Source organism: Protopterus annectens, chromosome 1.part2 (assembly GCF_019279795.1).
Source record: "Protopterus annectens isolate FY-2018-M chromosome 1.part2, PAN1.0, whole genome shotgun sequence".
NCBI lineage: Eukaryota > Metazoa > Chordata > Ceratodontiformes > Protopteridae > Protopterus > Protopterus annectens.
The window spans coordinates 772,992,300-773,018,404 of NC_056727.1; the positions used below are offsets into that span (position 1 = coordinate 772,992,300).

A 26,105-nucleotide genomic window follows, 5' to 3' on the forward strand; every position below is an offset into this window, starting at 1 on the left:
TAAATGCCCTAGGGCAGATAGCCTAGTATGAACCTATGAACCTAAGCCTAAATCCATTACACTGCCTATATATGTTTTGTAGAATCGGAGAAGGCTGCCTACTCCAAAATGTCTAGTAGGAAGCACCAGTATCATGGGGCCCCACTGCTGCTGCTGTTGTGTCATAGTCAGTCCCTGCATTTGATCAGTGAGATGTGTGTCCACATTGTCAACATCAAGTTGAATATGTTGACAGTGGGTGTAGATCATCCTCTAAGGGTGTGTCTTGTCTCTCTTGCTCTTTGTGATTTTTTTCATGTATGAGATTTCCAGGCACATCCAAAGTCTGGACAGTGTCCGGTCTATGACCATGAATGTGACATCACTGTTATTTGCAGATAGTGTTTCTCAATTAGCCTTGTTACTGTTACCTGCAGCATATAATGTAGCAATTCACTACTGGGTGTGATGTGACTAGGATTGAAAATCAGCACCTTTAATCAGAGATCATGGTTCTCTGCTGGAAAAGAGAGGACTGCCTTCTGCAGATGAAGAGACAGTAGGGAGGACTCTGATGTTGGCATGTGGATAGGTGGAATGGTGGCATTTGTATTGGTATATTAGTGTAATGTGGTAGTGCGGTGACAGCCACGTTATCAGGAAAAGCTTTAATTATCTGGTCTATCTCTATCCCATTCTTCTTCTATGGCTATAAGCTTTGTCTAATGACTAAAATGATAAGACTACAGATTGACCAAAATGATAAGACTGCCGATACAAGTGAAAAAAATAGGTTTGTTTTTTACAGCGTGAGATAAAAAGCAATCAGGAAGAATCACAGAAGGACAGCCACTGCTCTTAGATGTTGAAAGGTGTCAGTTGAGGTGGTTTCAGTATGTTGTGAGAATGCCAGCTGGACAAATTCTATGGAAGGTGTAAGAGTCATGGTAAATGGATAGAACATCCAGGCACACAATCCAGATGTTTTAGGGACATTACATCCATTAGGCTGCCTGGTAGAATCTAGGGATCTTAAAAGAAGAGCAGGTGACTGTTGCTGGGGATTATGGAATTCTGATCTATCCCAGTCAGTTTGCTACCACTGTGACCCTCAGCAGAACAAGCAGTTTAGTAAATGACAGGATCGAGGATTTGAAGAAGCAAGTACTGGTGGTTCAACCAAAACAAAAAAAACAGGATGTTCTGTATTCTTATACCTGAATCTCCAATTTCCATACAAATTAAGTAAATTGATACCAGTGGTATTAGGTTTAATAGAGCAGCATAAAATGTATCCCTGAGGTGGCCTCCAATGTCAAGATGGCATGCACATTATTGTAGAGTCTACATTATTTATTTATAGGGCATTTAGTGATATTATAAATTAGTTGGTAGTTCATGTGGAGATATGATGTATATTATGTTACTATTGCTGAATATAATACCATGTTTTGTGCGTTGTTCATTCTTTATGCATTTTGTTAATTTTTTCTCGTAAATCATTCAGTAAAATAACAAAATATAATAAAAAACTCTAACCACATGAGAAAGAGAATATATTTTTACACGTATAATGTCTTCTGGAGTAAACATTTTGAGTGTTCTGTAGATAGCTTCTAAGTGATTGTACATGTATGGTTGATATGGAGATACAATGGATATAATACTATCATTACTGAATATAAGAGCATGTTTTGTGCACTGTGCATTCACTATGCATTTTGTTAATTTTTTTTCTTGTAAATGAATAATAAAAATGAAAAAAAATGAAAAGGCATACCCACTTGAGAAAGAGAATGTTTTTATACTCACATAATGCCTTCTGGAGTTAGAATTTTAAGTATTCTGCATATAGCTTCTAGGTGATTGCACATGCTCACACATTTATGAGTGCAATACAATGAATGTGCTCAACTAAAGAGTGATATTCATAGTCATTACACAAATATGTTTCAGCTATCTGAACTGCCTTAAAATGAGTGCAGCTAAGCCAAGATTCATTATACGGTGGCCCCAAATAAGCCAAAGTAAATGAAGCAATAAACGGTCATACATAAAAACTTTTCATATAATCATCAGTCAAACAACACCTGACTTCCTCAGAAAAAAAGTTATGACACAAATCCCATTATACACATGCTGAGTCCAGCCAAGCAAAGAAAATAGTTTGTTATCACATCCATCCTTTCATTAGCCCCTACCATACTCTTGTAATCATAATAACGCCAGTGACTCTCATGAATCTCCCAGTAAAGACACACTATATTCAGCCAACAAAACATCCTTGGAACTTCATTACTTCAGATAAATTATTGCATTTTGACCATGTATGCACACTCACTTAAAGACACCAGGACAAATGATTTTCTCCGCGATCACTAATCATTTCCACTTCTGCTGCTGCTGTAATGATTTCCCATTTACAAATGCTAGCTAATAGCATTGTGATATGCCCATTATATGAATAAAACAAACATTTCCTGAAGTGAATTCAGTAAATATACCTCATTCAGAACTGCTTCATAATAGTTTCCAATATTTCCTAATATTTTTTATTAATTTAACAAGTCTGTAGTCCCCAAATTAATTTGCCACCTAACTCGAATAATTCTAAATGAATATGGTGCTGTTACACTTAATTCAGGCTTCTTTATGCATTTTGTATGTTAATGAGGCACTTTTACATTTATCTGTATGAATCTCAGTAACATGCCAATGTACACTCCACTTAATGTTTATGTTCAGGAACTTTATGCGTTTGCCATAGGTGTGTATTTATCAAAATGCCTGCACTTTTTCATAGTCAAATATGAATAACCCCCACTGATATTATTTGTACGTTGCCATAGTGTCACTCTTCACAGATTACCGCTACATAAATCTGAAACCCAGGAGTGTGAATATCGATCAAAGTTTTTAAATAATGAGTGGTATATAATGAGAGGGTGAGAAACGGACCAGCCAAAGGACTGTACTTAACAGTAAGGATGTGGGTAGAAGTGATATTAAAGATGTTATAAAGCTTAATAAGGCATCCATGAGGCAGATCAGGTATCAAATAATATTACTGGTGTTTTCCTGATATTAGTTGCAAGTCTGTTTCTGTAAAAACACTTACAGAGAAGGGAGACACTTTTTTCTGCAGGTTAGTTTGAACAGTATCACTGTAGTTAAAAGGTCTTAATAAAATAAGATTGTCTGATTATTGTATAAGTCAGGATGGTGAAAGCAGGAGGAGATCATTAATGAAGACAAAACAAGAGAGGACCCAGCACCATGCCAGAGGAGAGCATTCCCGAGTATGAGATGGTAATTTTATATCTGACTTGGACTTTCCTACTGCTTAGATGATCTGTAAACATACCTACAACAGAAGTTAGAGTTTGAACATAGTTGTTCAAAAGATAATCATTAACAATCACAGAAGCCTGTTTTATGTCAATAAAAAGATCTCTGCAAGGTAACCTAGATTCTCATAATTGTTACTTAAAATATAAGCAAAATGGGTACTGTAGTAGTGCTATGGCCAACCCATGTTTGGAGTTGGATAGCAGCCTACATTTCTTAGTGTGTGTGTGTGTGTGTGTGTGTGTGTGTGTGTGTGTGTGTGTGTGTGTGTGTGCGTGTGTGTGTGTATGCGTGTGTGTGTGTGTGTGTGTGTGTGTATGCATGTGTGTGCGTATGCATGTGTGTGCGTATGCATGTGTGTGCATGCATGTGTGTGTGTATGCATGTGTGTGCGTGTCTGTGTAATTGGAAAAATGTTTTTCAAAGCTCACCTTTTCCTGCAGACTAGTTTGAACAGTATCATTATAATTAACAGAGCTTAATAAAACAAGATTGTTTGTATATTCTGTTAAGTGAGGATGCTAGATCATTAATGAAAACAAAAAAGAGAAGAGGCCAAAATACTGAGCCCAGGGGCATGCCAGAGGAGAGCATTCCTAAGTACAGATGGTAACTTTAAATCTGACTTGGACTTTTCTACTGCCTATGTAATCTTTAAACTGACATAGTTTGCTTACCACAAAAGCTAGGGTTTGAACTTAGTTGATCAACAAATAATTATCAGCAATAACAAAAGTCTGTAAAAGATTTCTACAAGGAAATTTTGATCCTTAGAATTATTACTTGCAATATAAGTGAAACAGGTACTGTAATAATGATGTGTCTAACTCATGTTTGCACTTGGAGAGCAGCATATATTTGTGTGTGTGTTTGGGGGGGGGGGGGTGAGTGTGTTTTGAAGTGAGCATATAAATGTATAGGCTAGAGTTTCCATGACTGATAGAGAGTTTGTATGGGCTTGCTTGTGGATGAAATAATATTTGCATGTGTGTGTTTCTGTGTCTTTATGAAAATGTCCAGGAGTGTAAATGTGTATGCCTGTATGTGTTTGCAGGTGGTGCCTTTGCTATTATGATGCTTGAGATGCAAATGAAAACACTAGTAGTGTCAGGTATGGCAGTTCAGTGTTCAATTTAGAAACTAGTTACTGGGTGACTAATGAGGTGTTTCTCAATGCAGCTTTATCATGAATCAGAACTGTAATTCCTCCCTGTCAAACTAATTTCTCAACCTGCATACTACAATTAGTATAGGCAGAGAGTTCTTTTAATTACTCCATTATCACTTATACATATTAGTTTCTATATTTTTAGAATTTCTTATGTTTTTTGGTATTCATTTACATCCAGAATTCTTTACATTTTTCTCATATTATTTTCCCCACTAAATTATCAATTCTCGTGCTTTTCTTGTCCAAATCTCAAAATAAGTCAATTGTACTTAGATATACAGTAGGGTTTATTAACCTTATTCCTTTCTCTCATCCTTTTTTACAATACAATATACATCATTTACTGGGATTTAATGTAGATTACCGAATAATTCCTAACAATTCCTTCTCTAGATCATTAAGAAAGGCAACTCATACCAGCATTATGTGTGGAAGTGTGTGCAACTTAAAAATGTTTCTCAAAGCTCCCACTGTAGTTTAAAAACGGAAGGGTAAAATACCAACCTTATGATCACCTGTTAAGCAGTCAATTTCAACCTCGGAACAGGCCACTCCATATGTAAAATAGCTGTATGGTTGTCCTTCTTTCTTCTCAAAATTATAGCCAATGTCTGGAATTCTGAAAAAGGCAAGGAAAAAGTTCTTCTGTTACTTAACTGATGAATATATAATTATTTACCTGAAATAATTAACTGGTAGGAATTAAATATGTTTTCTTGTTTATAATAATGTTTGTGAATTTGTCTGGCAAGTAATATCTTCTTTGTGGGCATATGTACACTTGGGCATAAAATCTGTGTACAAGGTATTTGCAATCAATTTTTAGACCAGTATATTCCTCCCTTTTGTCAAGTCATAGCATCACAGATTTTCCTGGAATAAGTTATTTAATAAAGAAATAACATAAACAGATTTGTTCTGTTTTCATTTTTTCCTTTATGTGTGTGTGATATTTATATAGGTTCATAGGTAGGTACTAGGCTATTGGCCCTAGGACCTATAAAAGCCTAGCCAAAAAGGTACCCTGGCTTTCGCCACCCAAGAAAATTATTTTCTTGTGCCCCTGTCGAGCAGAGCCACAGAAGTGATCCCTGGGGTGAATTTCCTATTTCCCATCCAATCATCAAGATTTTTCTTGAAGAGTGCTAATAAGGAGCTTTGTTTAATATAGATAGGTAATTTGTTCCAGAGTATGGGAAGTCTCTGGGACAGGAATCTATCCCCCCAGTATGTTCTGTTTATTGTGGTTACAAGGTTTAGGTCACTAGAGCATGTAGTTCAGATGGATTGGGATTTCTTTAAGTGGAACATGTCCAATAGTTCTCATTTGACATAGCTTTGTATGTTAGGCAAAGATCACCTCTGAGTAGATGATACGTGATGGAGTAAAGCTGGAGTTTTTTGAGACGGTCTACGTAGGGCATCTGTTTGAGGATGGTAATCCTCGTTGTTAGGTATTTATGCGGCCTTTCCAGTTGTTGTAGATGTCTTGTGAGGTACATACCAAAAGGGGCATTGCACTCTATAATGGGTCTGAGTGATGAGTAGGGGGGAACAATTGCCTATTTTTTCCTTGATGAGAAACCTTTTGTGATGAGGTGTGCCATGTAGAAGGATTTCCTGACTACTGTGACAATGTGCTTGAAGTCTGAAACAACTTCAGAATAAAGTCCATTTTCATCCCTTTATCTCATGCTGTGTCACTCTACTTTGACTGCACCTGTTAATCCTGTCTCAGTGGTCCTGTGTCATCTGCATTACACAGATGACAGGACATAATTAAGCAGCAAGCTGTAAGGATCTGCTTATGATTCTAATTCGCTGGTTCCACTAAACTGAAGTCTCTAAAAGATGCATATGAAATCGTTTAGCTGACACTAGATTTCTTAAGAAACCATTAGCCTTGCTGCCCTTGTGGGCCATTTTAAATCTAACCAGTTTCCCTTTCAAAGGTAAAACTTGAACCCTCTACCTTGTGACTTTTATATGCCTGGTGGTGGGTCGCATTTTATGGCATATTCATCTGCATGCCATTTATTTCAATCTAAATGCATCTTTGCACACAAATACTTAATGGTACCTTAGACATGGAGATACCATTGTTGCAAGAAGCAATAGTACATGACATGACTCCATGGCACGCATTGATTGTCTGATTCATGGAATTCTCCTCTATACATGTAAATCATTTTGATTTATTTTAAGCACCAAAATAGAGACACACTTTTTAACAATAATTACTACTGGAAATATATGTTTAATACAATGATGTATCATTTCATGTGGTTCTTTAGTTTATTCCTTTACTTGCTGTTACAGTTCCCATTTGTTTAATAACAATATGTAGTCATTTTCTGACTTTCTATTTAGTTTTTTTTCATGCTTTTACCTGATGTAAGGATATTTTTTTCACTGTCTGCAATTTTTTTATTAGTGGTAACTGTGACACCCCTGCACTGGCCCTTTGATCAAGGAGCCTCCATCCTTACCACTGGCAAAAGCTAGAGGATGTACACACTGGGAAGATGAGAAGTGCACACACATTAAAGTGCAATTTCCCTTAAGAGCATACAGAGATCACAGTCACTCTGGGGCTGGTTTCTCCCTCTTTCCTCAGATCCCCAGTAAGACTCCCCACTGGCACAGCTATAGGGTTGAGATTGCAGCTGAGTGGCCAAGCTAAGTCCTCCAGCACCTTCTCTGTCCAATCAGTGCTTAGTTTCCCTGCCCGAGTAGCTGACATACACACACACACACACACACACACACACACACACACACACACACACACACACACACACACACACACACACACACACAGATTTGAATGATATACAAACACACACACACACTTGAGAAGGGCTGGCACAGGCTTATTAGCTATGCCCCTTTTGCCCAGACTATAAGGTAGTTCCAGCTGCTACCAGCCATCCTTATCAGCTATTATAAGGCCCTTAACAAAGGGTGTTCAATCTACTGTGTAATGTTAGTATTAATCCAAATGGAAGTTTTGACCAAGACTTGCAAGGCTAATTAGGAGTGGCCTGTACTGTGTCAAATACATATCTAAGTACTCTAAGAGCTTAAATATGTCTCACAAATATCAGCCACAAAGATAGGTTTAAATATATGTAATAATAAATACTAAAAAAAAACAAGACAATACTTAGTCAATCAACACAATTACTTAAGAGTTCAAAATCACAGGAAATATTTTGAAACATTGCAGGACAGTTTCAAATAAATACAGAAAACATCCAGACTAATATTTGTTACATTTCTATCTATATATACGAGAGATACTATGCCCTAAATCATACTTACAGATGGACAAGTGCAGATGATGATGATGAGTGGATGTTCTTGCTAGGTCCAAGAAAAAATCCAAAATGCACAATCTCTCTTTGAGAGAGTTCCTAAATCAATATTACATTTTACTGCTGGGTTAGCCTGGATGGCATCACTTTTTGCCACTTGACTTCAGTTCCCAGGCTAAAACAGAAACTAATATAATTTAACAGCTCTAGGTTAAAAATGCATATCTCTCAGATGCTTGCCAGATCTTGGAAATCATAAAACAATAAAACACTTTACATTTTAAACCTAGTAATTACTTTCATTTTAAGACAATAGAAACACTTCTAGCTCTAGACATTGTGTCTGCTTCTGCACTGAAACTGAAAGATAACATCTCTTGTTTATGGCGCAGCTATAAAGTAACTTAACCTCAACTATTCTTAAGTTTTGCAAGTTAATAATCTATGTTCCAGCAGGGTATGCTGTGGTTACATTATTGAAGCTCAGTACATAACATGCAGTTCTGTATAAATCATATCAATATTCACAAATGACAAATAATTATTTATAAAATTCCAGATAGCTGGGCTGGCAGCATGACAGTAACATGCCTTTTGAACCTTTTTAATTTACTCCTTCATTGCTAACCTTCATCTGAAAATTTAAACATGATTACAGAAGATTTCTCTTCATTATTCATTTGTACTTTTATTTCATTAGAGTCACTTTGGTGCTATGGCTTAGAAGTAGTGCTGTGGCTTAGTTGGTTAAAGTATCTGCATAGTAAATATCCCTTGGGATTCAATAAACTCCATGCAGGAATAGTGCTATTCCTGCATGGAGTGAATCGTGTCCATGTCCATACAGCCCTAACAGCAGCGCACCTTGCATATTCATGAAGGTGCATCACTGACAAGGGCTGTACGGACACGAATAGTGAACGAGTGCAGGGGGCATGTTCTAGCACTGCTTGCACAGTTAGCATGCCCCCTGAAATCAGAAAGTGCCATACTGCACTTTCTAAAATCAATGTGGCATAATATTAGAGAATTCCTCTAATATTATGCCAGTATTTCAGTGTCTGCAGACACTGAAATGAAATAAATGAGTATTTCAGTGTCCATGGACACTGAAATACATAGGGGAGCAGGAAAGCAATACAGGGGGTGTGTGACAGATTCTGTGACACACCCCTTGCATTGTAAAAGTGCCGTATGATACCTCGCAACCTGCTAAAGCAGGAAATGTGGACAAAGGCATAAATAATGGGGGAGACAAAGCCGTAAAAATAGGGGCACTTCTTAAATATTGCTCTCACAAACTTAGAAGGTTGATAGTAAACAGGTTATGCATTAGCACGAATTTCCAAAGGATAGAAGTCTGAAAGTCAAATATATGCCATTATTTTCTGACTGCAGTCCATGTGGACAAAGGCACAAATAATGGAGGGACAAAGCCGTAAAAATAGGGACACATCATAAATATTCCCCTCACAAACTTAGAAAGTAGATAGAAAACAGGTTATGCATTAGCATGAATTTCCAAAGGATAGAAGTCTGAAAGTCAAATGTATGCCATTATTTCCTGACTGCAGTCCTCAATGACTTGTCAGAAAATCACAATACTCACTATATGACTTAATGATATAATAATAATAAAACATTTTTTTTTCCATGCTAAGAAATGTTTAAGCATAAATGAGCGGGTGTGCATATTATGACCCTCCACTTAGCATTACTTAAACATCCCATAGGATAAATAAAAATGTACAGTTGAAATTCCCAAAATGAGATAGTGTAGTGGTTAGAATCCCAGCTTTAAATGCAGGCATTCATGGATATGGGAAAGCAGTGTTAAAATTATTTTTTTAATGTAAATTATGTAGTAACTGTTTTTTTGTCAACCAGGGTAGTGTAGCTGGTTTAAAATGGAAGTGTGAGTGCATGTAACATGTAAAATCACCCATGTATACACAAGTGTCCCATACAGTATAGTCACATCCCTTGCTAATGTAATGAAAGCACATAGAGGGATGTCATGTAAAGTAAATCATATACACCTACTAATGAAGTCATTATTCTGATATTTTTATAAAATGAAAAGTGAGCAATGGTTAGCTATTCTCAGCTATGCTTATCAGGTTTAAGCATTGCTTAGATGTGATTGTTAAGCAGCAGGTAGCTCAGCTAAGTGGATTTGCACACTGTTAAGCAGTGAGCAGCAAGTACCCCTTTAAGCACTGTTCAACTCAGCTTAGCGGATTTGCACACTGCTAAGCTGTGCTCAGCATTTTTGAAATGATCCAATGATAGCAAAGGATGGGAATATGGCCTTATTTAAACCATCCAGGCAAGAATACAGCCATAACCTCTTTAGTATGATCTCTGCAGGAACATGTCTGGCATTGGAGAGGGAGCGCACTTTCAGGCACAGTGCTGGAGCATTCAGGAGTCCAGGGTCATGGCTGGACTCCTTGTAGAAAACCATGATGAGAGACTGCTGCAAGGCCAGTACCAGTGTTCACAATACAAAGCGGAGGCCTGGGACCATCTCGCATATCATCTCACCAGTTCTACTGGCATCTCCCAGACCAGTGAGCATGTACGGCACTACTATGCTGACCTACAGCAGAGGAAGGGGAGTGCTCTTGGTCCAGTGGATCCAAGATGCACGGGCATGGAATGCTCTAGTAGTGCGTATCACTATCAAGTAGTTTGTAGCAAATGCTAGCCCGAGAATGTGATAGACAGGTATGCATAAGGTTTGTTTTTCTTCCCTACTGCTGCAGCAGAGAGGGCTATGAATCTAGAAGCCCATGCTGACAGGCTGGTGAGTACAAGTCTATTTTGCAGTATATTGTTCAAATAGCTAAGAAGGAGTATATTTATTACTGCTAGTAGGTATACTGTTACTGTGTGAACTGAATAAAATTTGATCAACTAATACTGATGTGCAATAAAAATCCCTACAAACAAATGTTGTGTTTATTCTGGCATGATGTTGTTGTAGACACATAGAATGTATACAGGTTCTTCACAGCAAATGTGGCTGTGACAGAATACATTAACTGAGTTTGTTCTGTGAACCAGCTGTAAGAAAAACTGTAGAAGGTGGATCTGTAAAACAAGATATAACTGAAATGTGAAATCTATACTGTACTAAGCTCTGAACCCTGAATAGTAAGGTGTAAAGTTTCAAAGTGTATTCCATCCAGCATTGCCTTGTGTTAATCTTTGCTTTCCAGATTGTAGTAATCCAAAGGATTAATGCACAGCACAATAACTATCTGTCATGCATGCATCACACAAGTCCAGACTGTCTAACCAGGAGACTTAGGCAGAAACCAGTGAAACAAGAAACAGTAGTTCCCCAGTAGCTCAGTGTAATGAGAAATAGCATAGTTGTTAATTTTGCATACTCAAACACGATTCGAATCCAGGGAGTGGTACTAAGATGTGTGCATATCTACACACAAGGAATCAGGAATAAATGTAAAAACAGGTAGTGTTAACAGATATTTTCCCCACAGGTAAGGAAATGTTGGTAGTAGCTGTATGAAGGAAATACTAATAAAATGTGTACAACTGTTTAACTGTCCCACCACATGCCTGCAAATGACAGCAGGGTAGGTATATACAACATGTACTCTTCCTAATACATGTCTCTAAAGTGTCACGGCTAGTGGTCACTGGTGCCAATAACCCTGGACACAGATAGGAAACCAGTTGAAGTATGCCAGTAGCACACTCACAAAACACTTTAGGGTACCTCTCCTATGCCAGATATGTAACCCTGACATGTATGAGTCCCCTCTAGTCATGTACCCAGAGTTATCACAGTTCCATACCATTCCAGGCTGACAGTTTAATAGATATGTTTGTGCTGCAGAAGCTATGGGCCATAAGCAGATGTAAAGTGAAGGCAGACCCATAGATTATTGACCTGTACTATTGTGGAAAATAGAAGGATAAACAGTTACTGGACTTTTTGTCTCTCCCTCCATCCCATATGGATCAGTACAATAATTCATATATTATGGGTATGTTTTACTCCAAACCTAATGTTTGCACTTGTGTTCTGTTATTGCTCAGATATTTGATTGGTTGATGTTAACATACCTTGTTCAAATACCATTGTTGGTGGCCTGTTGCCGTCAATGTTACTGGCATGCTGTTACGATGCATACTGTTGTTCCATTTATACATGTTTTCATTTTGCTATGCAACTGTTCCAAATCTGTTTTATGGGGTTAATTGGAACACCCATGCATGCTGTTATAACTAATCTGGAAATGTGCTGTTCATGACTAACCAACATATTTTTTAAAACCTCAGCACCATAGCACATTTGGGAAGGCAGATCATAGCAGATCCGCCTGTCCCACCTTATCTGGCCGTGACACTGGGCCCCAGCACATCTTGGACCCAATCCAGGACATTCTCGTTCGCTGGTCCTGCACCACCTTCGGGTGGAACTGCCTCAGGGACAGGGCCCCTCCCCCCATGGGAGTGGGAGTGGACAGGAGCCTGTCACCCACAGCCAGTTCTGGGATTTGGTGCGCAGCACCAGCCAAGCAGAGTTGGGTGGGCAGCTGCACCAAACTGAGGGCCACCTGGTGCAACTCAAGGGGCAGGCCACCCTTCCTGTCCAGCCCCCAGCACAGCCACCTTTGGGGCCATGAAGGAGCAGTGGTGACTGCCCATGGGTGGGGACCTCAGTCCCACTATATCCATTTGGGGGCTCATGGGCTTTGGATTCCCAACCACCCTCCCCATCAAAGGTGATTACCCCCCTCATGTGTCATATACCACCCCTGTCTGCTGTCTTGTCTGTCTGCAATTGCAACCTATCCCACCCAACCTACCTTCTAAAAAAATACCTACAACAGGGCATCTGTCCCGCAAAAAAAAATTGCCTCATACATAGGTCTACATTTTGTCCCCATGTACAGTGGAACAAATCAATCAACCCACAGATTACTCTGCAAATGTCTGTTGCCAACTCCCCTCCCTGTGGGGTGTGAGGCAGTAAATTCCAAATTCTACACATGCAATTCACAGTTGTTGCTGCCAAAGAAATATAGAGCTATAGTCCTTTCCTACACCTGTCCTGCACATCCCTAGCTGCTTTTCATAATGTCTTACCCTCTGCTTGCCCACATTTCACCACTTTCCTATCACCCTTTTTTCTTTTCCTTAAAGAAAATTAGCGCGGGTGTAAGCAGGAGTAAGCTGTGCTAAGTGAAGCTAAGAGGGCTTAACCATCTCTTAGGAATGCTTAGCACTGCTCAAGACCACACAAATCCACTTACAATTGCTTAAAAGTGCCTTAATCACTCGGTCTCCATCAGCCCTTGTTCTGCCCGGCAAAAAAAGAATCAGCGCTGCTAATTCTCAAACCTGGGATGCTGTGCACTACAATCACAGAAACGTACCACTACACCATCTCAGCTGTTGAAGTTGTAATGCTTTTACAAACATATTAATTCTGGTCATTTAACATTAATGAAAATGTAATCACTTGCTAGTCTGGAACCCAGGACACTGTGAAGCATACCTGGTTATGCTTCATGGTTTATTTAGTTTTTTATATTTTTAACCCAGGACACTGTGCACAACAATCACAGCAACATACCTCTACACCATCTAAGCTGTAGGAATGTATAATGCTTTTACAAACATATCATGCACAAGAGCCATTCAACATAAGGGGGAATTATATACCCATACTACTGTTATATACATATATATGTATGTATATATACATACCTATATATATATATATATATATATATATATATATATATATATATATATATATACATATATACACATATATATACATACATATATATATATATATATATATATATATATATATATATATATATATATATATAGATATAGATATATATTCATATATATATATATATATATATATATATATATATATATATATATATATATATATATATATATATATATCTGTATATCACTATATATATATATATATATGCATATATATATATATATATATATATATATATATATATATATATATATATATATATATTTATATATACATATATATATATATATATATATATATATATATATATATTTATTCATTCATACAGAGATATATAGACAGATAACGAACCTCTTACTGCAACAAATCTGCAAAACGCCCAACAAATCGGGGGTATAAAGGGCAAACAATAGTGACATTTTTTAAATATGACTATCATACATGTACAGGTCTACTAGAGTAGCATGGTGTGCTTTACCATACAATTCCAGATATATTCCAGGTCTGAAACACAAATTAATGTTAAAATTTACTGATGTCATTGCTTACATCATCCCAGTGATTTCTCAGAAACCCACAACTGTTGTGGCCAACAGACAAAAATATGATACTCACATCAGGACATTGTCTAGACATTTGGACAGTGGAGAGGATTGACCACAGTCATGTAACAGAATGGAAAAACCCATTACAGCCACCAACCATGTCACCCAGCACCTTCTGAACCACAGTAAGATCAACACGACACTAACCCAAATCAGCTCTGTGCAATTACCCATGTATATCCAAATATATCATAGGGTCTATATTATATCGCACACTCAGAAGAGCGAATGACACATAATTGACCCCATGTAAGTGAAAGCTTACAATGTCGAAACCTCAGAACAGGGATTTTACAAAACTGTAAAACATTACATAATGTGGGGGGCTTCGCCCCCACACCCCCCTACTTAAATATACCAACTCTGAGATCGTACTACATTGCCGAAAAAGCAAAGTAGCGAAAGCGGCCAAACAAATTCTTTCCCAGGGAAGGAATTCGCTGAAAAGCTTCTTCACTATTTTGCCTTTTCACGCTTTTCAGTTCAACAAAGACACATTCGACAACCTGCGTCTGTGACAGCATAATAGGGAGCCCATCACACACTACAGGGATGGAACTGTAGGGAAAAGCAGATAGTGGTGCATAAATGTCTACCCACAACCATTTGCACCACAGTCACAGCAACATACCAGTACCCCAAATGAACTCTAGAGTAGAACTACTGTTTGAACGAACATATTCTGATTCCCAGTCACACAATACACTGACAGAGACTGGCCGAACTCATAGTTACTGGGAATGCTGAGGTATTACAGGACCTTTCTCAGTCTACCCCTACAAACATAAACACCTAACAGACCACCAGCAGCCATAGCAGCATGCACAGTCAGATAGAAAAAGGATCTGTGACACTCACATCTGCTACTCTCCCTACCCAGCCAAACATCTGCACACAACACTGCCACACAATCTTGGCAGTCACTTCACAATGGCCAGACATACATAACTCTCATATGTACAAATTTCCACAGAATGTCGAAGGTGTGAGACCATATTCATGGCCACTGCGGCATATCACTTCCAGGAGTCTGCTAAGTCAATGGGATGATACCTTCAGTGCAGTCAATAAATAATGAAATTACATACCACTGAACATCTTACTGCAAGACATCTGGACAAAACATGACATACTTGGGGCACAGGGGGCCAGAAAGAGGGACATATCTCACATAATAGTGTTACAAACTGAAACAGTTGACAGTGTCACAGGCTTTGTTGTAAGATAACATCCCTGAATGATATGATGTCTGAAACACCAATGGATGTCAATAGTTACTGACTACAATCCTCACATTATCCTACTGCTTCCACAAAAACAGACATTGTCTGAGGAAAAGACCAAACATAACAGGTGAACACCTGGGCAGTCTGTGCACATCAGGACAGTTGAGAGGTATGTCAGAGACATTTCACTGTCAGACATCAAGTTACACAGAAAATGCATGTCCACACGAACCCTGTTAAACTAGCAACCCTCTATGTGTATAACAGCACTAATGACTTAAAATCTGTAACTAATTCTGGAGCTTTGTTCCCCATGTTGCTGGGATGGCTCCACATGTCCTCTCCTGAGATGTATTCCCACCTACTACCTGTGAAGCTGTAGCCCCCACATCTCCATAATGTCCTCCACACAAGCAAGGCACACACAAAGGCTGTAATTATAGCACTGTGTTCCTATGGCATTGGCACATGGAAAGACAACACAGCTACTCTGGATGAAAGTAGCAAGTGGGAGACACTGACTGGTGCACAGACCATCACCTGCTCATGAGCAGTACCTACAAAAGGCAAGCTTCTGCATATGCAACACAGATCTCAACCCATCTATACAAAGACAGACTGACTACACAGTTCTAACCATTTGCATTGTTGTGAGGGAACTCCTGAGCACTATAACAGGTATGTCAATCATGTAAGCATGTAATGAAATGCAGAAGGGGAGATGCAATTATGTCAAATGGGACATTAAACACTAGGCCACAACAAGACCTGCTGGACTCACATGCTGCTGTCCAGCACCTATGGCCATTACTGCTTGCCCTGCCTGCATTGACATAGAGCACATCTCTGGCCCCTGTGTCACCCCAGCAAATGTCAAATCATGTATGACTACTAATGGAATCTTTGTTGTCCAATACTGAGTGTGCCACTGTTAGGCCAGCTACCTGGGATCTTGTAATTATTCATATGTCATGTTAGAATGCTACTCAGATACATATCCTTGTCTTACTGATGTAAGAGATGTACATAGGGTATCTGCATACTACACAACAGGTGCACATGTTTGTGTTGAACTGTATGTGACATACTGAGCCCAAACATGACAACTGTCCAGAGTTTTGCGGACTGACCACATGTCTGCCTTATATTTGTAGTCAATGCCTCAGACAGTCTTGTATTGTCTGACACATCACTGGCAACCCATTAAAGACTGAACTCATAACAAATTAGCATACATTTAATTGTCATATGTCATATCCTGCAGAGTACACCTGTGAATGTGACACTGTCTTTGCTGGCAAATAAGTGTGTTTGAGCTAGATTCATAAAGTGACACTGTTTACTGGCCTTTGCTCACCACTGATGTGTGACATTGTGCAGATGTCTTGCTCTAACAGGAGCTAGGTGACTTACCATGACACCCATGTCAATGCAAGCCTACTTTGTCCTGTAGGATGCTGACATTTGTGCAGTCACTGACACCTGCTTTCTAGCTGTGGAGAGCACACCAAACTTGCCAGGTCACTCATACCATCATACGTTTATACCCCTAATGGAGGCCCACAAAACCACAGGAGGTGGAGTGTTGAACATTAGCATACACATACACACCTACAGGCTGGCCAAACCATATGTCGCATGGATGACATCCTGAGTGCAGTTAACAGCTGACAAAACACCTACTCAAATCATAGCTAGCTACAGGTGTCCAACCATGACTATGAACACCCACCACACTTTTTGGGACCTGCTGGAATCTGTCAGGATTCAATCTACCCTGCTCCTGGGTGACTTCAAATACCCAACCATAGTGTGCCTGACCTATGCCACCTGAACATGAATGCACATAGATTCCTCTGCTTTGTCAATGGCAATGCAGTGGATCAGATGGTCAACACTCCTACAGCAGGTGGGAATCTCATGTACCTGGCCCTAACCAACATGAGTAGCCACTGTAGCACTCCTACAGTTCCATCCCCTTGGTAATATCTGGCCACATAGCCATCACTGCTCAGGTCACCATCTCCCCTACTGCCCACCCCCCTTTACAGTGTTAAACAGAATGAACTGTACACAAATGACTGAAAATCCCTTCAGAGTAGATAGAAGCAACTGTACAGCCAATGTCTCATTTGTTGGAACTAGCAGCACTGTCCAGACCCACACCACAATACTATGGGGACACCCACATAGCTGTATGGACTCAGCAGTACCTGACAGGACAGCATCATCTCTCTCAAGGTAGGGTAAATGCCTATGGTGGACAGCACAATACACAAATACCATAATAGGTGGAAACAACTGCTGGATGGGCCAAGAAGGAACAGGTGCCTCATTGGAAGCAATGTTACCTTGGTCTGTACAAGAAAATAAGGACACAGGTGATGTACCCTAAGGCTATCTTTCAGTGCAAATTGGACACATCTACAAAGGCAAATCAGTAGGCCTTCCACAGATGTGTCTGCAATTCCAAAGGCAGCACACAAATCTGCTCTGTAGTGGTGGTCAGTAACACCACATGCACATATGACAGATATAGGCAACTGGCTGCAGACAGGTGAAGTGTAAACACCACTACCCTGTCCCCCCAGTGGTACACATGTGCATGTGCAGCACCTGCACCCCTCCCCTCATCATTAGGAAGCAGGTCTGTAATGCCCTCTCAAAGGCAACACACAGAGGTCCCCATAGTGATGATACCATCCCTGGGTGCATCCCACATGAACACAGGCATGAGCTCTCAGATCCATTCTGCACTGTAATCAACTACAGCCTGAGCACCGGTGTCATCCCATCAACACAGAGAACAGCTACTGTCATCCCTATACACAAAGGTGCAGCAATCCACCAACCCAGCCAATATGATGCACCTCAGCCTAACTAGCCTACTCTGCAAGGGCATGGGAGGCAATATCAAGGACATTATAAATGGTAACATCAAAATGCCTGGGCCCACACACCATGATATTGTCAAAGGGAGATCAGGCCTGTGAAACCTGACTGACCTCTCTGCAGTGGTCAACAAACCCAGGGATGAGGGGAAGATGGTGAACAATGCCTACCTTCACCTAGCCCAATCCTCTCACACTAATCCCCAGGTGGACAGGATACATAAGCCTACACAGCTAGGCACCAACTTGTAGGTTATCAAATGGGTAGCTATCTGGCCCAATGATAGTAGCCACTCAGTCAAAGTAGTAGAACCCACCTCTAATAGTAGATTCATACAACAGTGTACTCCAAGGCTTGATCTTGGGGCCTCTACAGTTTGAGATATATGTATCTGAGGTACAGGACAATAGCAGTGGTCTGTGACTGACCAGGTGTATGGATGCTTGCTAGCTGCCTACTGTCTTATATCCCCCTACTGACGTGGCCATCCCCCAAGAGGCACTCACCCAATTACTGACTGATACAAAAAGCATTACCGTAAACAGATTGCCAGAAGAGCCATCACTCCCCCTGCTGTGGCAGATGTCATCCACACTAAGTATGACAGTAATAATGTACTGAGCATGCAATCAGGTGTGAGGCGACTTGTGCACTGAGGTTGGTAGCAACCTTACAGTTCCCCACCATGTGGGCACCATCGTACAGAAGGCTGTCTACATGACCCACCTCACAAATATGGGTATGTCATAGGTAGGCCATAGATAGATGTAAAGTGAGGGCAGACCTCTAGAGTATTGAGCAGTACTGTTGTAAAAATATAGGCCTATGCAGTTGTTAATGGACTTTTCTTCTCTCCCTCCACCCCCTTATCTGCATCACTAATTATTATTCATATACTACAGGTATGTTGTTTCCAAACCTAATGTTGGGACATGTGTTACATTATTGTTCGTATAATTAATTGGTTGCATGTTAACATACCTTGTTTAAATACCGCTGTTGGCAGGCTGCTGCCGTCATTGTTACTGGGATGCTGTTAAAATGCTTACTGTTGTCCCAGTTACACCATGTGTTCTGTTTGCTATGTAACTGATTCACATCTGTTGTTTTGGATTAATTGTACACCCATGCATGCCTTTAAATCTAATATTGAAATGTTTTGTTCATGACTAACCAATATATCTTGGGAAACCTCAACACCATAGCACATTTGTGAAGGCCAATCCCAGCAGATCCACCTGTCCTGCCCCATCTGACCATGACACCAGGCCCCAGCACATCTGGGACGCACCATGGAACTTCATCTCCTGCAGGCCCTGCACCACCTGGGATCCGGCACAGAGATGAGCCCGTCATCCACTGTCAGTTCTGGGGTAGGGTGTGCAGTGTCATCTGCTCTGAGGTGGTTGGGCAGCTGCAGCAGATGGAGGTCCACCTGGTGCACCTTGAGTACCAGGCTGCCCTACTCTCCAGCCCCTATCACAGCCACCATCAGGGCTATGAAGGTGCAGTCATGATTGGCTGCAGGTGGGGATGTCAGTCCCACCATATCCATATGGGGGCTCATGGGCCTCTGATTCCCAAACACCCTCCCCATCCAAGGAGTTTGCCCCCACAATCACCTTCTCCATCCAAGGTGTTTACCCCCACATGTGTCATACACCACCCATCTGCTGTCCTGTCTTTCTCCCTAGCCAACCTACTTCCCCAGACATACCTACAATCCTTCCCCAACATCCCACTCACACCTTAACAAAGAAAAAAAGGGCATTTGTCTCCAAAACAATAATTGCCTCATACATAGCTGTCCATTTTGCACAGGTGCCCACTGGACACATGTAATCTGGTCCAATTGGTTTAATAACACATTTCTGTTGTCCTCAACCCTCTCTCTGGGGTTTGAGTGTCCAAATTCACCTCCAAATTCTGTACAAATGCACAGCTGTTGCTGTATTACAAATGGACAGCTATGGACCTTCCCCACACCCATCCTGCACATCCCTAGCTACCTTTCTTATTGTTTTTCCCTCTGTGTGCCCCTTTCTCACCACTTTCCTATAACACTTTTTCTTTTTTTTTAAAGGAATTAGCATGGATATAAGCAGGAGTAAGCGAGTTTGCTCAATGCTAAGTGAAGCCAAAATGGATTAAGCGTCTGTACAGTTAACCATAGGATGGCATAGCTTAGCATCACACAGACCTGCACAAACCTGTTTAAAGCCACTTAACGCTGCTTTAATCACTCTGTCTCCATAAGCCACTGTTCTGCCTAGCAACAAAATAATCAGTGCTGTCAAGACTTGAACCCAGGACACTGCACACTATTGTCAGAGTAATTTACCACTACATCATTTGAGCTGTTGGAATTTGATGCTTTTTCAAACATATGCAGCAGAGTCATTCAACAATAGGGAAAAAGTTCTGTGGAATCACTCAGGTTTTGTATATATATGTATGCAGATATATATGTATGGGGATACATATATATGAATATGAATATATATATATATATATATATATATATATATAGAGAGATATGAATCTACTTCAGTAGATCGAACATATTACAAGTTAGAACCACATATGGCCGAGACCATATGTTCAAACTATTACAAGTTCGAACGGTGAAGTAAAAAAAGAAAAAAACAAAAAACAAAATTAAATGTCTGTAGCAGGGGGGCTATACTCCCCTGCACCCTCCACACACCCCTTACTTAAATATACCTTAAATATGCCAACTCCGAGATCGCACTACCTTGCGGAAAAGGTAAATCTTCCTGATCCGCACTGTATGGAGATCTCCATTCAGTCCGATCAAATATTTACAAGTTTGAACATATGATCTCGGCCATATGAGGTTCGAACTTGTTATATGTTTGATCTACTGAAGGGGGCCCATATGCATATATATATATATATATATATATATATATATATATATATATATACACATGCTTATAACATGCAGTGTACTCGTATCTCAGAACCATACCTCTCAACCTGTTAGTGCAAGAAACAAGAAAAGAAATCTGGGCAAAGGCTGTAAAAATGGGGTTACAATGGGCCACAACTAGGGATGTATTTCAAATATTGCTCTTAGAAATGTAGAAAGTTGCTCAACTAACAGGGTTTGTTTCAGCATACATGTTCTGAAGGACATGAGGTCTGCAACTGAAATTATGTCATTTACTGACAGAAATCCTCAGATTATCACAGTGATTTACCAGAGAAATTAGAATAATTTGTGGAACAGAGACAAAATATGAGCAGTAAACATGGATGTTTTGCAACAATCTGGCCAGTTGAGAGGTATGCTCAGAACTCCTTAGTGCAACACATCTGGAACAAGCCTGACAAAGTGGGGGGGGGCATGAAAATAGGGACACATCTGAAATACTTGACTAGATAAGGTGAGACAGTTACTACAGTAACACCATCTGTTTTAAAATATATTGACTGGAACAGCACAACTCCAAGACTCAATTGCTTCTCATTAGTTAGTGCCTGAAATATTCACATCATCCCACTGATTTGTCAGACATACACAACACTTATGGGGACCAGACCAAAGATATGAGCCAGACAACTGGACAGCCTACAAATATCTGAACATAACATGACATTAGAGAAAGTACACTGAGTTGCTTAGCATGTAATCAAGCACCATCCAAACTACAGTCAAACTGACACAACACTACCCCAAGTTAGCTATGGGAAATTACACATGCATTTGCAAATATATCAGGCACTGCAGGGATATAACAGTACTGAAAAACAGTCACCTGTGTGAGCCTGCATACCCACAACCAATTTCACCACAGTCACAGTGACATACTGGTAAGCCAAATGGACAGTAGAGTATAATGACTGTGTGAACATAAATAGCATACACTCACACACTACCTAAGTCACAGTGTAGTCTGAATCCTGCAGTGGTACGGAACATGTCTCAGTGTGCCCCTGCAAATATATACAGCCAGTAGACCAACAGAAACTGGAAAAGCATGCACAGTCAGATAGAAAAGGAGCCATGACACTTCAATGTATCCCCTCTCCCTACACAGCGGAGCAAACATTTACACACTACACTGCTACACAATCCTGACAGTCTGTTAATGATTGCTACACATACACAGGACCCTCAACTGTACAGATTACCACAGAATGTCCAGGCTCTGTCCTCATATATATGGCCTCTTCCCCATACCATGTCTGGCATTCTGCTACATCACTGGGATGATATCAGGAAGGAAGGCACTAACTAATGATATACCATACCTATCAACCTCTTACTGCATGACATCTGGACAAAGCCTGATATAATTGGGGGACAGAGGCCCAAAAACAGGGACATAATTAAAATATTGCTTTTATAAACTGTGAAAGATGCTGGTGTTACAGGGTTTGTTGTAACATATCTTAACTGAGGGATATAAAGTCAGAAACACAAATGAAAGTTAGCATTTACTGACTGCAATATCCAGAGTATGCTATTGATTTGCCAAGGACAACTGTCAGAGGAACAGACCAAACTTCTGGCCATACTGTGGATATCCCTACAGTTGAGAGTTATGTCAACCACATAACACTGTCAGACTGACATGCACGCACAATATCCATGTCCACATAAACCCTGTTAAACTAGCATGAATCTAAATGTATAACAGCAATACTCACATTTTGTTCCTAAGTCTGGGACCTTTTCTCCCATTTTGTTGGGCTGTCTCCACGATTTGTTTGAAGAGGTATTTCCAACTACCCTCTGTGATGCTGTTGTTCACACACCTCTATGATGTTCCCCTCACAGGCAAGGAAAAGGGGCAATGCCCACATGAAGTACTCAATTATAGAAGTGTGTTGCCATGCCATTGGCTATAGGAATAACAACACACCTATTCTGCATGCAATTAGCAAGTGGGGGACACCAACTGGTGCACAGGCTATCACCTGCTCATGAGCATTACCTACAAAAGACAAGCTGCTGCCTATGCAAAGGAGTCTATACCTCTACATATGTAGACAGAGAGAGAGAGAGAGAGAGAGAGAGAGAGAACACACACAGACAGTAACAGAAACAGGAATTGGAATTCAGACCAGCAATACCTGGGGAAAAAAGTTATGTCAAACAAGTAAGCATGCAATGGAATGCAGTAGGGGGTATGCGATAATGGGATATAGGATGTTAAACAAATATGTCTCAACAAGACTTGCTGTACTGATGCAGTGCTGATCAGTACCTATGTCCATAGCACCTGGTTCTGTCTGTAGTGACATAGATCACAACTCAGGCCCCTGAGTCACCCCAGGAAGGAATGGCTTACATATGACTACTACAGGAGTGTCTGTTGAACAATACTGACTGTGACACTGCTAGGCCAGCTACTGGGATGTCATAGTTATCCATATGTTAATTGTGAATACAACTATGATATACATGTTTGTCTCACAAATCTGAGACCTATACAGGTTATTTGCATAGTAAACTACTGTCGCAGACGTGTGTGTTGAACTACATGTGATAGTTATGCACACTGACCATGTGCGTGTCTCATATTTGTAGTCATTTACTCATACAATTGTGTTATGTCTGGTAAATCATTGGCAAATCTGTGAAGACTGACATTAGAACATACTAGCATACATATGAGTGTCGATCATCTTTCAGTGTATTTCTGTGAATGCAAAGGCTACTGTGTTATCAAATGACTTAAGTGTGTTACAGCAATACTAAAAAAGTGTCACTAATTTTGGGCCATTGCCCCCATGTATGTGTGGCTTCATCCAGATGTCCTGCTCTAACAGGTTGAGAGGTATGACTGAGCACCAAGAGTGTAAATACAGTGTGCATAGTGACGTAGAACAGAAATGTATATCAGGTATTACCTGTGCACAAGTATGTATGAGTAGGTGTAGCTGGAAGCCTCATAACAACAGACATGAGATGCAGAATGTAAGGTAAATAAGCTGTACATTTGTACATGTGTCTAATCTTAGTTTCTGTGCATCCGACAGACATAAATTTCTACAGCTACTGGTTCTTACATTGCCATGACATAGACATGGGTACTAGAATAAGCATGATTATCAGGTTGAAATTGGAGAGGTTTCCAACGGTGTTATGAACTTGTGTCCATGCCTACTACACACAGTTATATGAGCACCTACATAGCTGTATGGACTCAGCAATACCTCACTCGTAAAACCTGCCTCCACCAAGGTAGAGTAATCCCCTTTGCTGGATAGCAGCAATACACAAACCACATAATCCGTCAGTATATTGGCTGTACAGGGCCAAGTAGGAGCAGGCACCAACTTAGAAGCAAGTCAACCTTTGTATGAACGAGCATATAAGGTCACAGGTGAATTACTGTAAGGCTATCTATGAGTACAAATCGGACTCATCCACCAAGGCCAATCACAAGGCCATCTTCACATATGTCTTAAATCTCAGAGGCAACAATCCACCCCACCCTGTATTGGTGGTCAATCATACCACATACACCCACACCACAGCTATAGCTAAACTGCTGCAGACAGGTTAAGGGCAAACATTATCCCCCTGTCCCACCATCAGTATAGGTGGATATGCACAGCACCAGCACCCCTCTCCTCATCATCAGGGAGCAGGTGCATAATGCCTATTCAAAGTCAGCAAAAGTAAGTCTCCATGGGACCTGATAACATTCCTGTCTGCATCCTATACGAACTCAGGCATATGCGCCCAGCTCAATTAAACACTGTACGCAAGCAAAGCCTGAGCACCACTGACATCCCATCTACAAGGAAGATGGCCACTGTCATCCCTCTACACAAAGGTAAATGATGAATGGTGGGTTATGCAATGTGCTGTCCCTCATTGGGGGGGGACATGACACATCAGGACCAGGAGTGCAATGCAAGTTCATATTGTGCTGATAGATGACAGGGGCATGATGTGGTTGTAAGTGGTGGCTAATGATAGTCAATGCTGATGTGGAGGTTCTGTAAATAACTTTGATCAATGCATGAGGTCCTGTGATGTGTTTCCCTGTTTATATCTTCCAGGTGACATGCAGCAGCAAAGACTACCAGCATATACTGCAGCCGAAAATGCAGCCATCATGGATGCCATCATCCAGCACCATGGGGTGATGTTTATCCGTGGCCAACACAATCTGCAGGAGTGGACTGCCCTGTGGGATGGCCTTGTCTGCAGAGTTAACAACTTGGGCCACCATGGATGCACATATGATGAGGTCAGGCATTGGGCAACTGACCTGATACATCATGCCCAGCAAAGGGCTGCTGCTGTGGCCAGGGACTCTACCACTACGGGTGGGGGGTCCTGCCACACAGGCCCCACTTACAGCAACAGAAGAGCTCCTTACCAACCTTTGGGCAGCCATCACACACCAGCCAAGCCAAAAAACACAAGTTGTGGAGGTGGATGACACCCAGGTAATAGGTGAGGAGCATCCACGTAAGTCCCCAGTGCACATAAATTGAATACTGTCGCAGTCATACTGGATTCCGTAGAGTATCTAGATGCACATGTCAGGTCAAACTGCATTTATGGGTGGGGTTTTGTAATGCACACAAGTGCACATCTATGGTGAAGGACAGCAAATTGTGTACTATCAGGGCTTGTACTATACATGTGCAGAAAAGTAGCCTTCATCTTGTACATGTGAGTCTGCTGACAATACCGCTCTCCCACAACTACATAGGTCCCTCTGATCTGGATGTGGGACAGCAGCATGAAGCCAGTGAGTATGGACTTGTCCTGTTGTGGCTCACCAG

The 26,105-nt window shown here is 40.6% G+C and overlaps 1 protein-coding gene across 1 annotated transcript in view; it reads right to left on the reverse strand.

The window, feature by feature from the left end:
- Positions 1–26,105, reverse strand: part of LOC122792414 (xanthine dehydrogenase/oxidase-like) — a 1,368,088-nt gene that overhangs the window by 245,211 nt on the left and 1,096,772 nt on the right. The window contains exon 24 of the mRNA XM_044060203.1: positions 5,003–5,117. Coding sequence (XP_043916138.1) covers positions 5,003–5,117 — 115 coding nt within the window. The remainder of the gene's footprint in view (positions 1–5,002; positions 5,118–26,105) is intronic.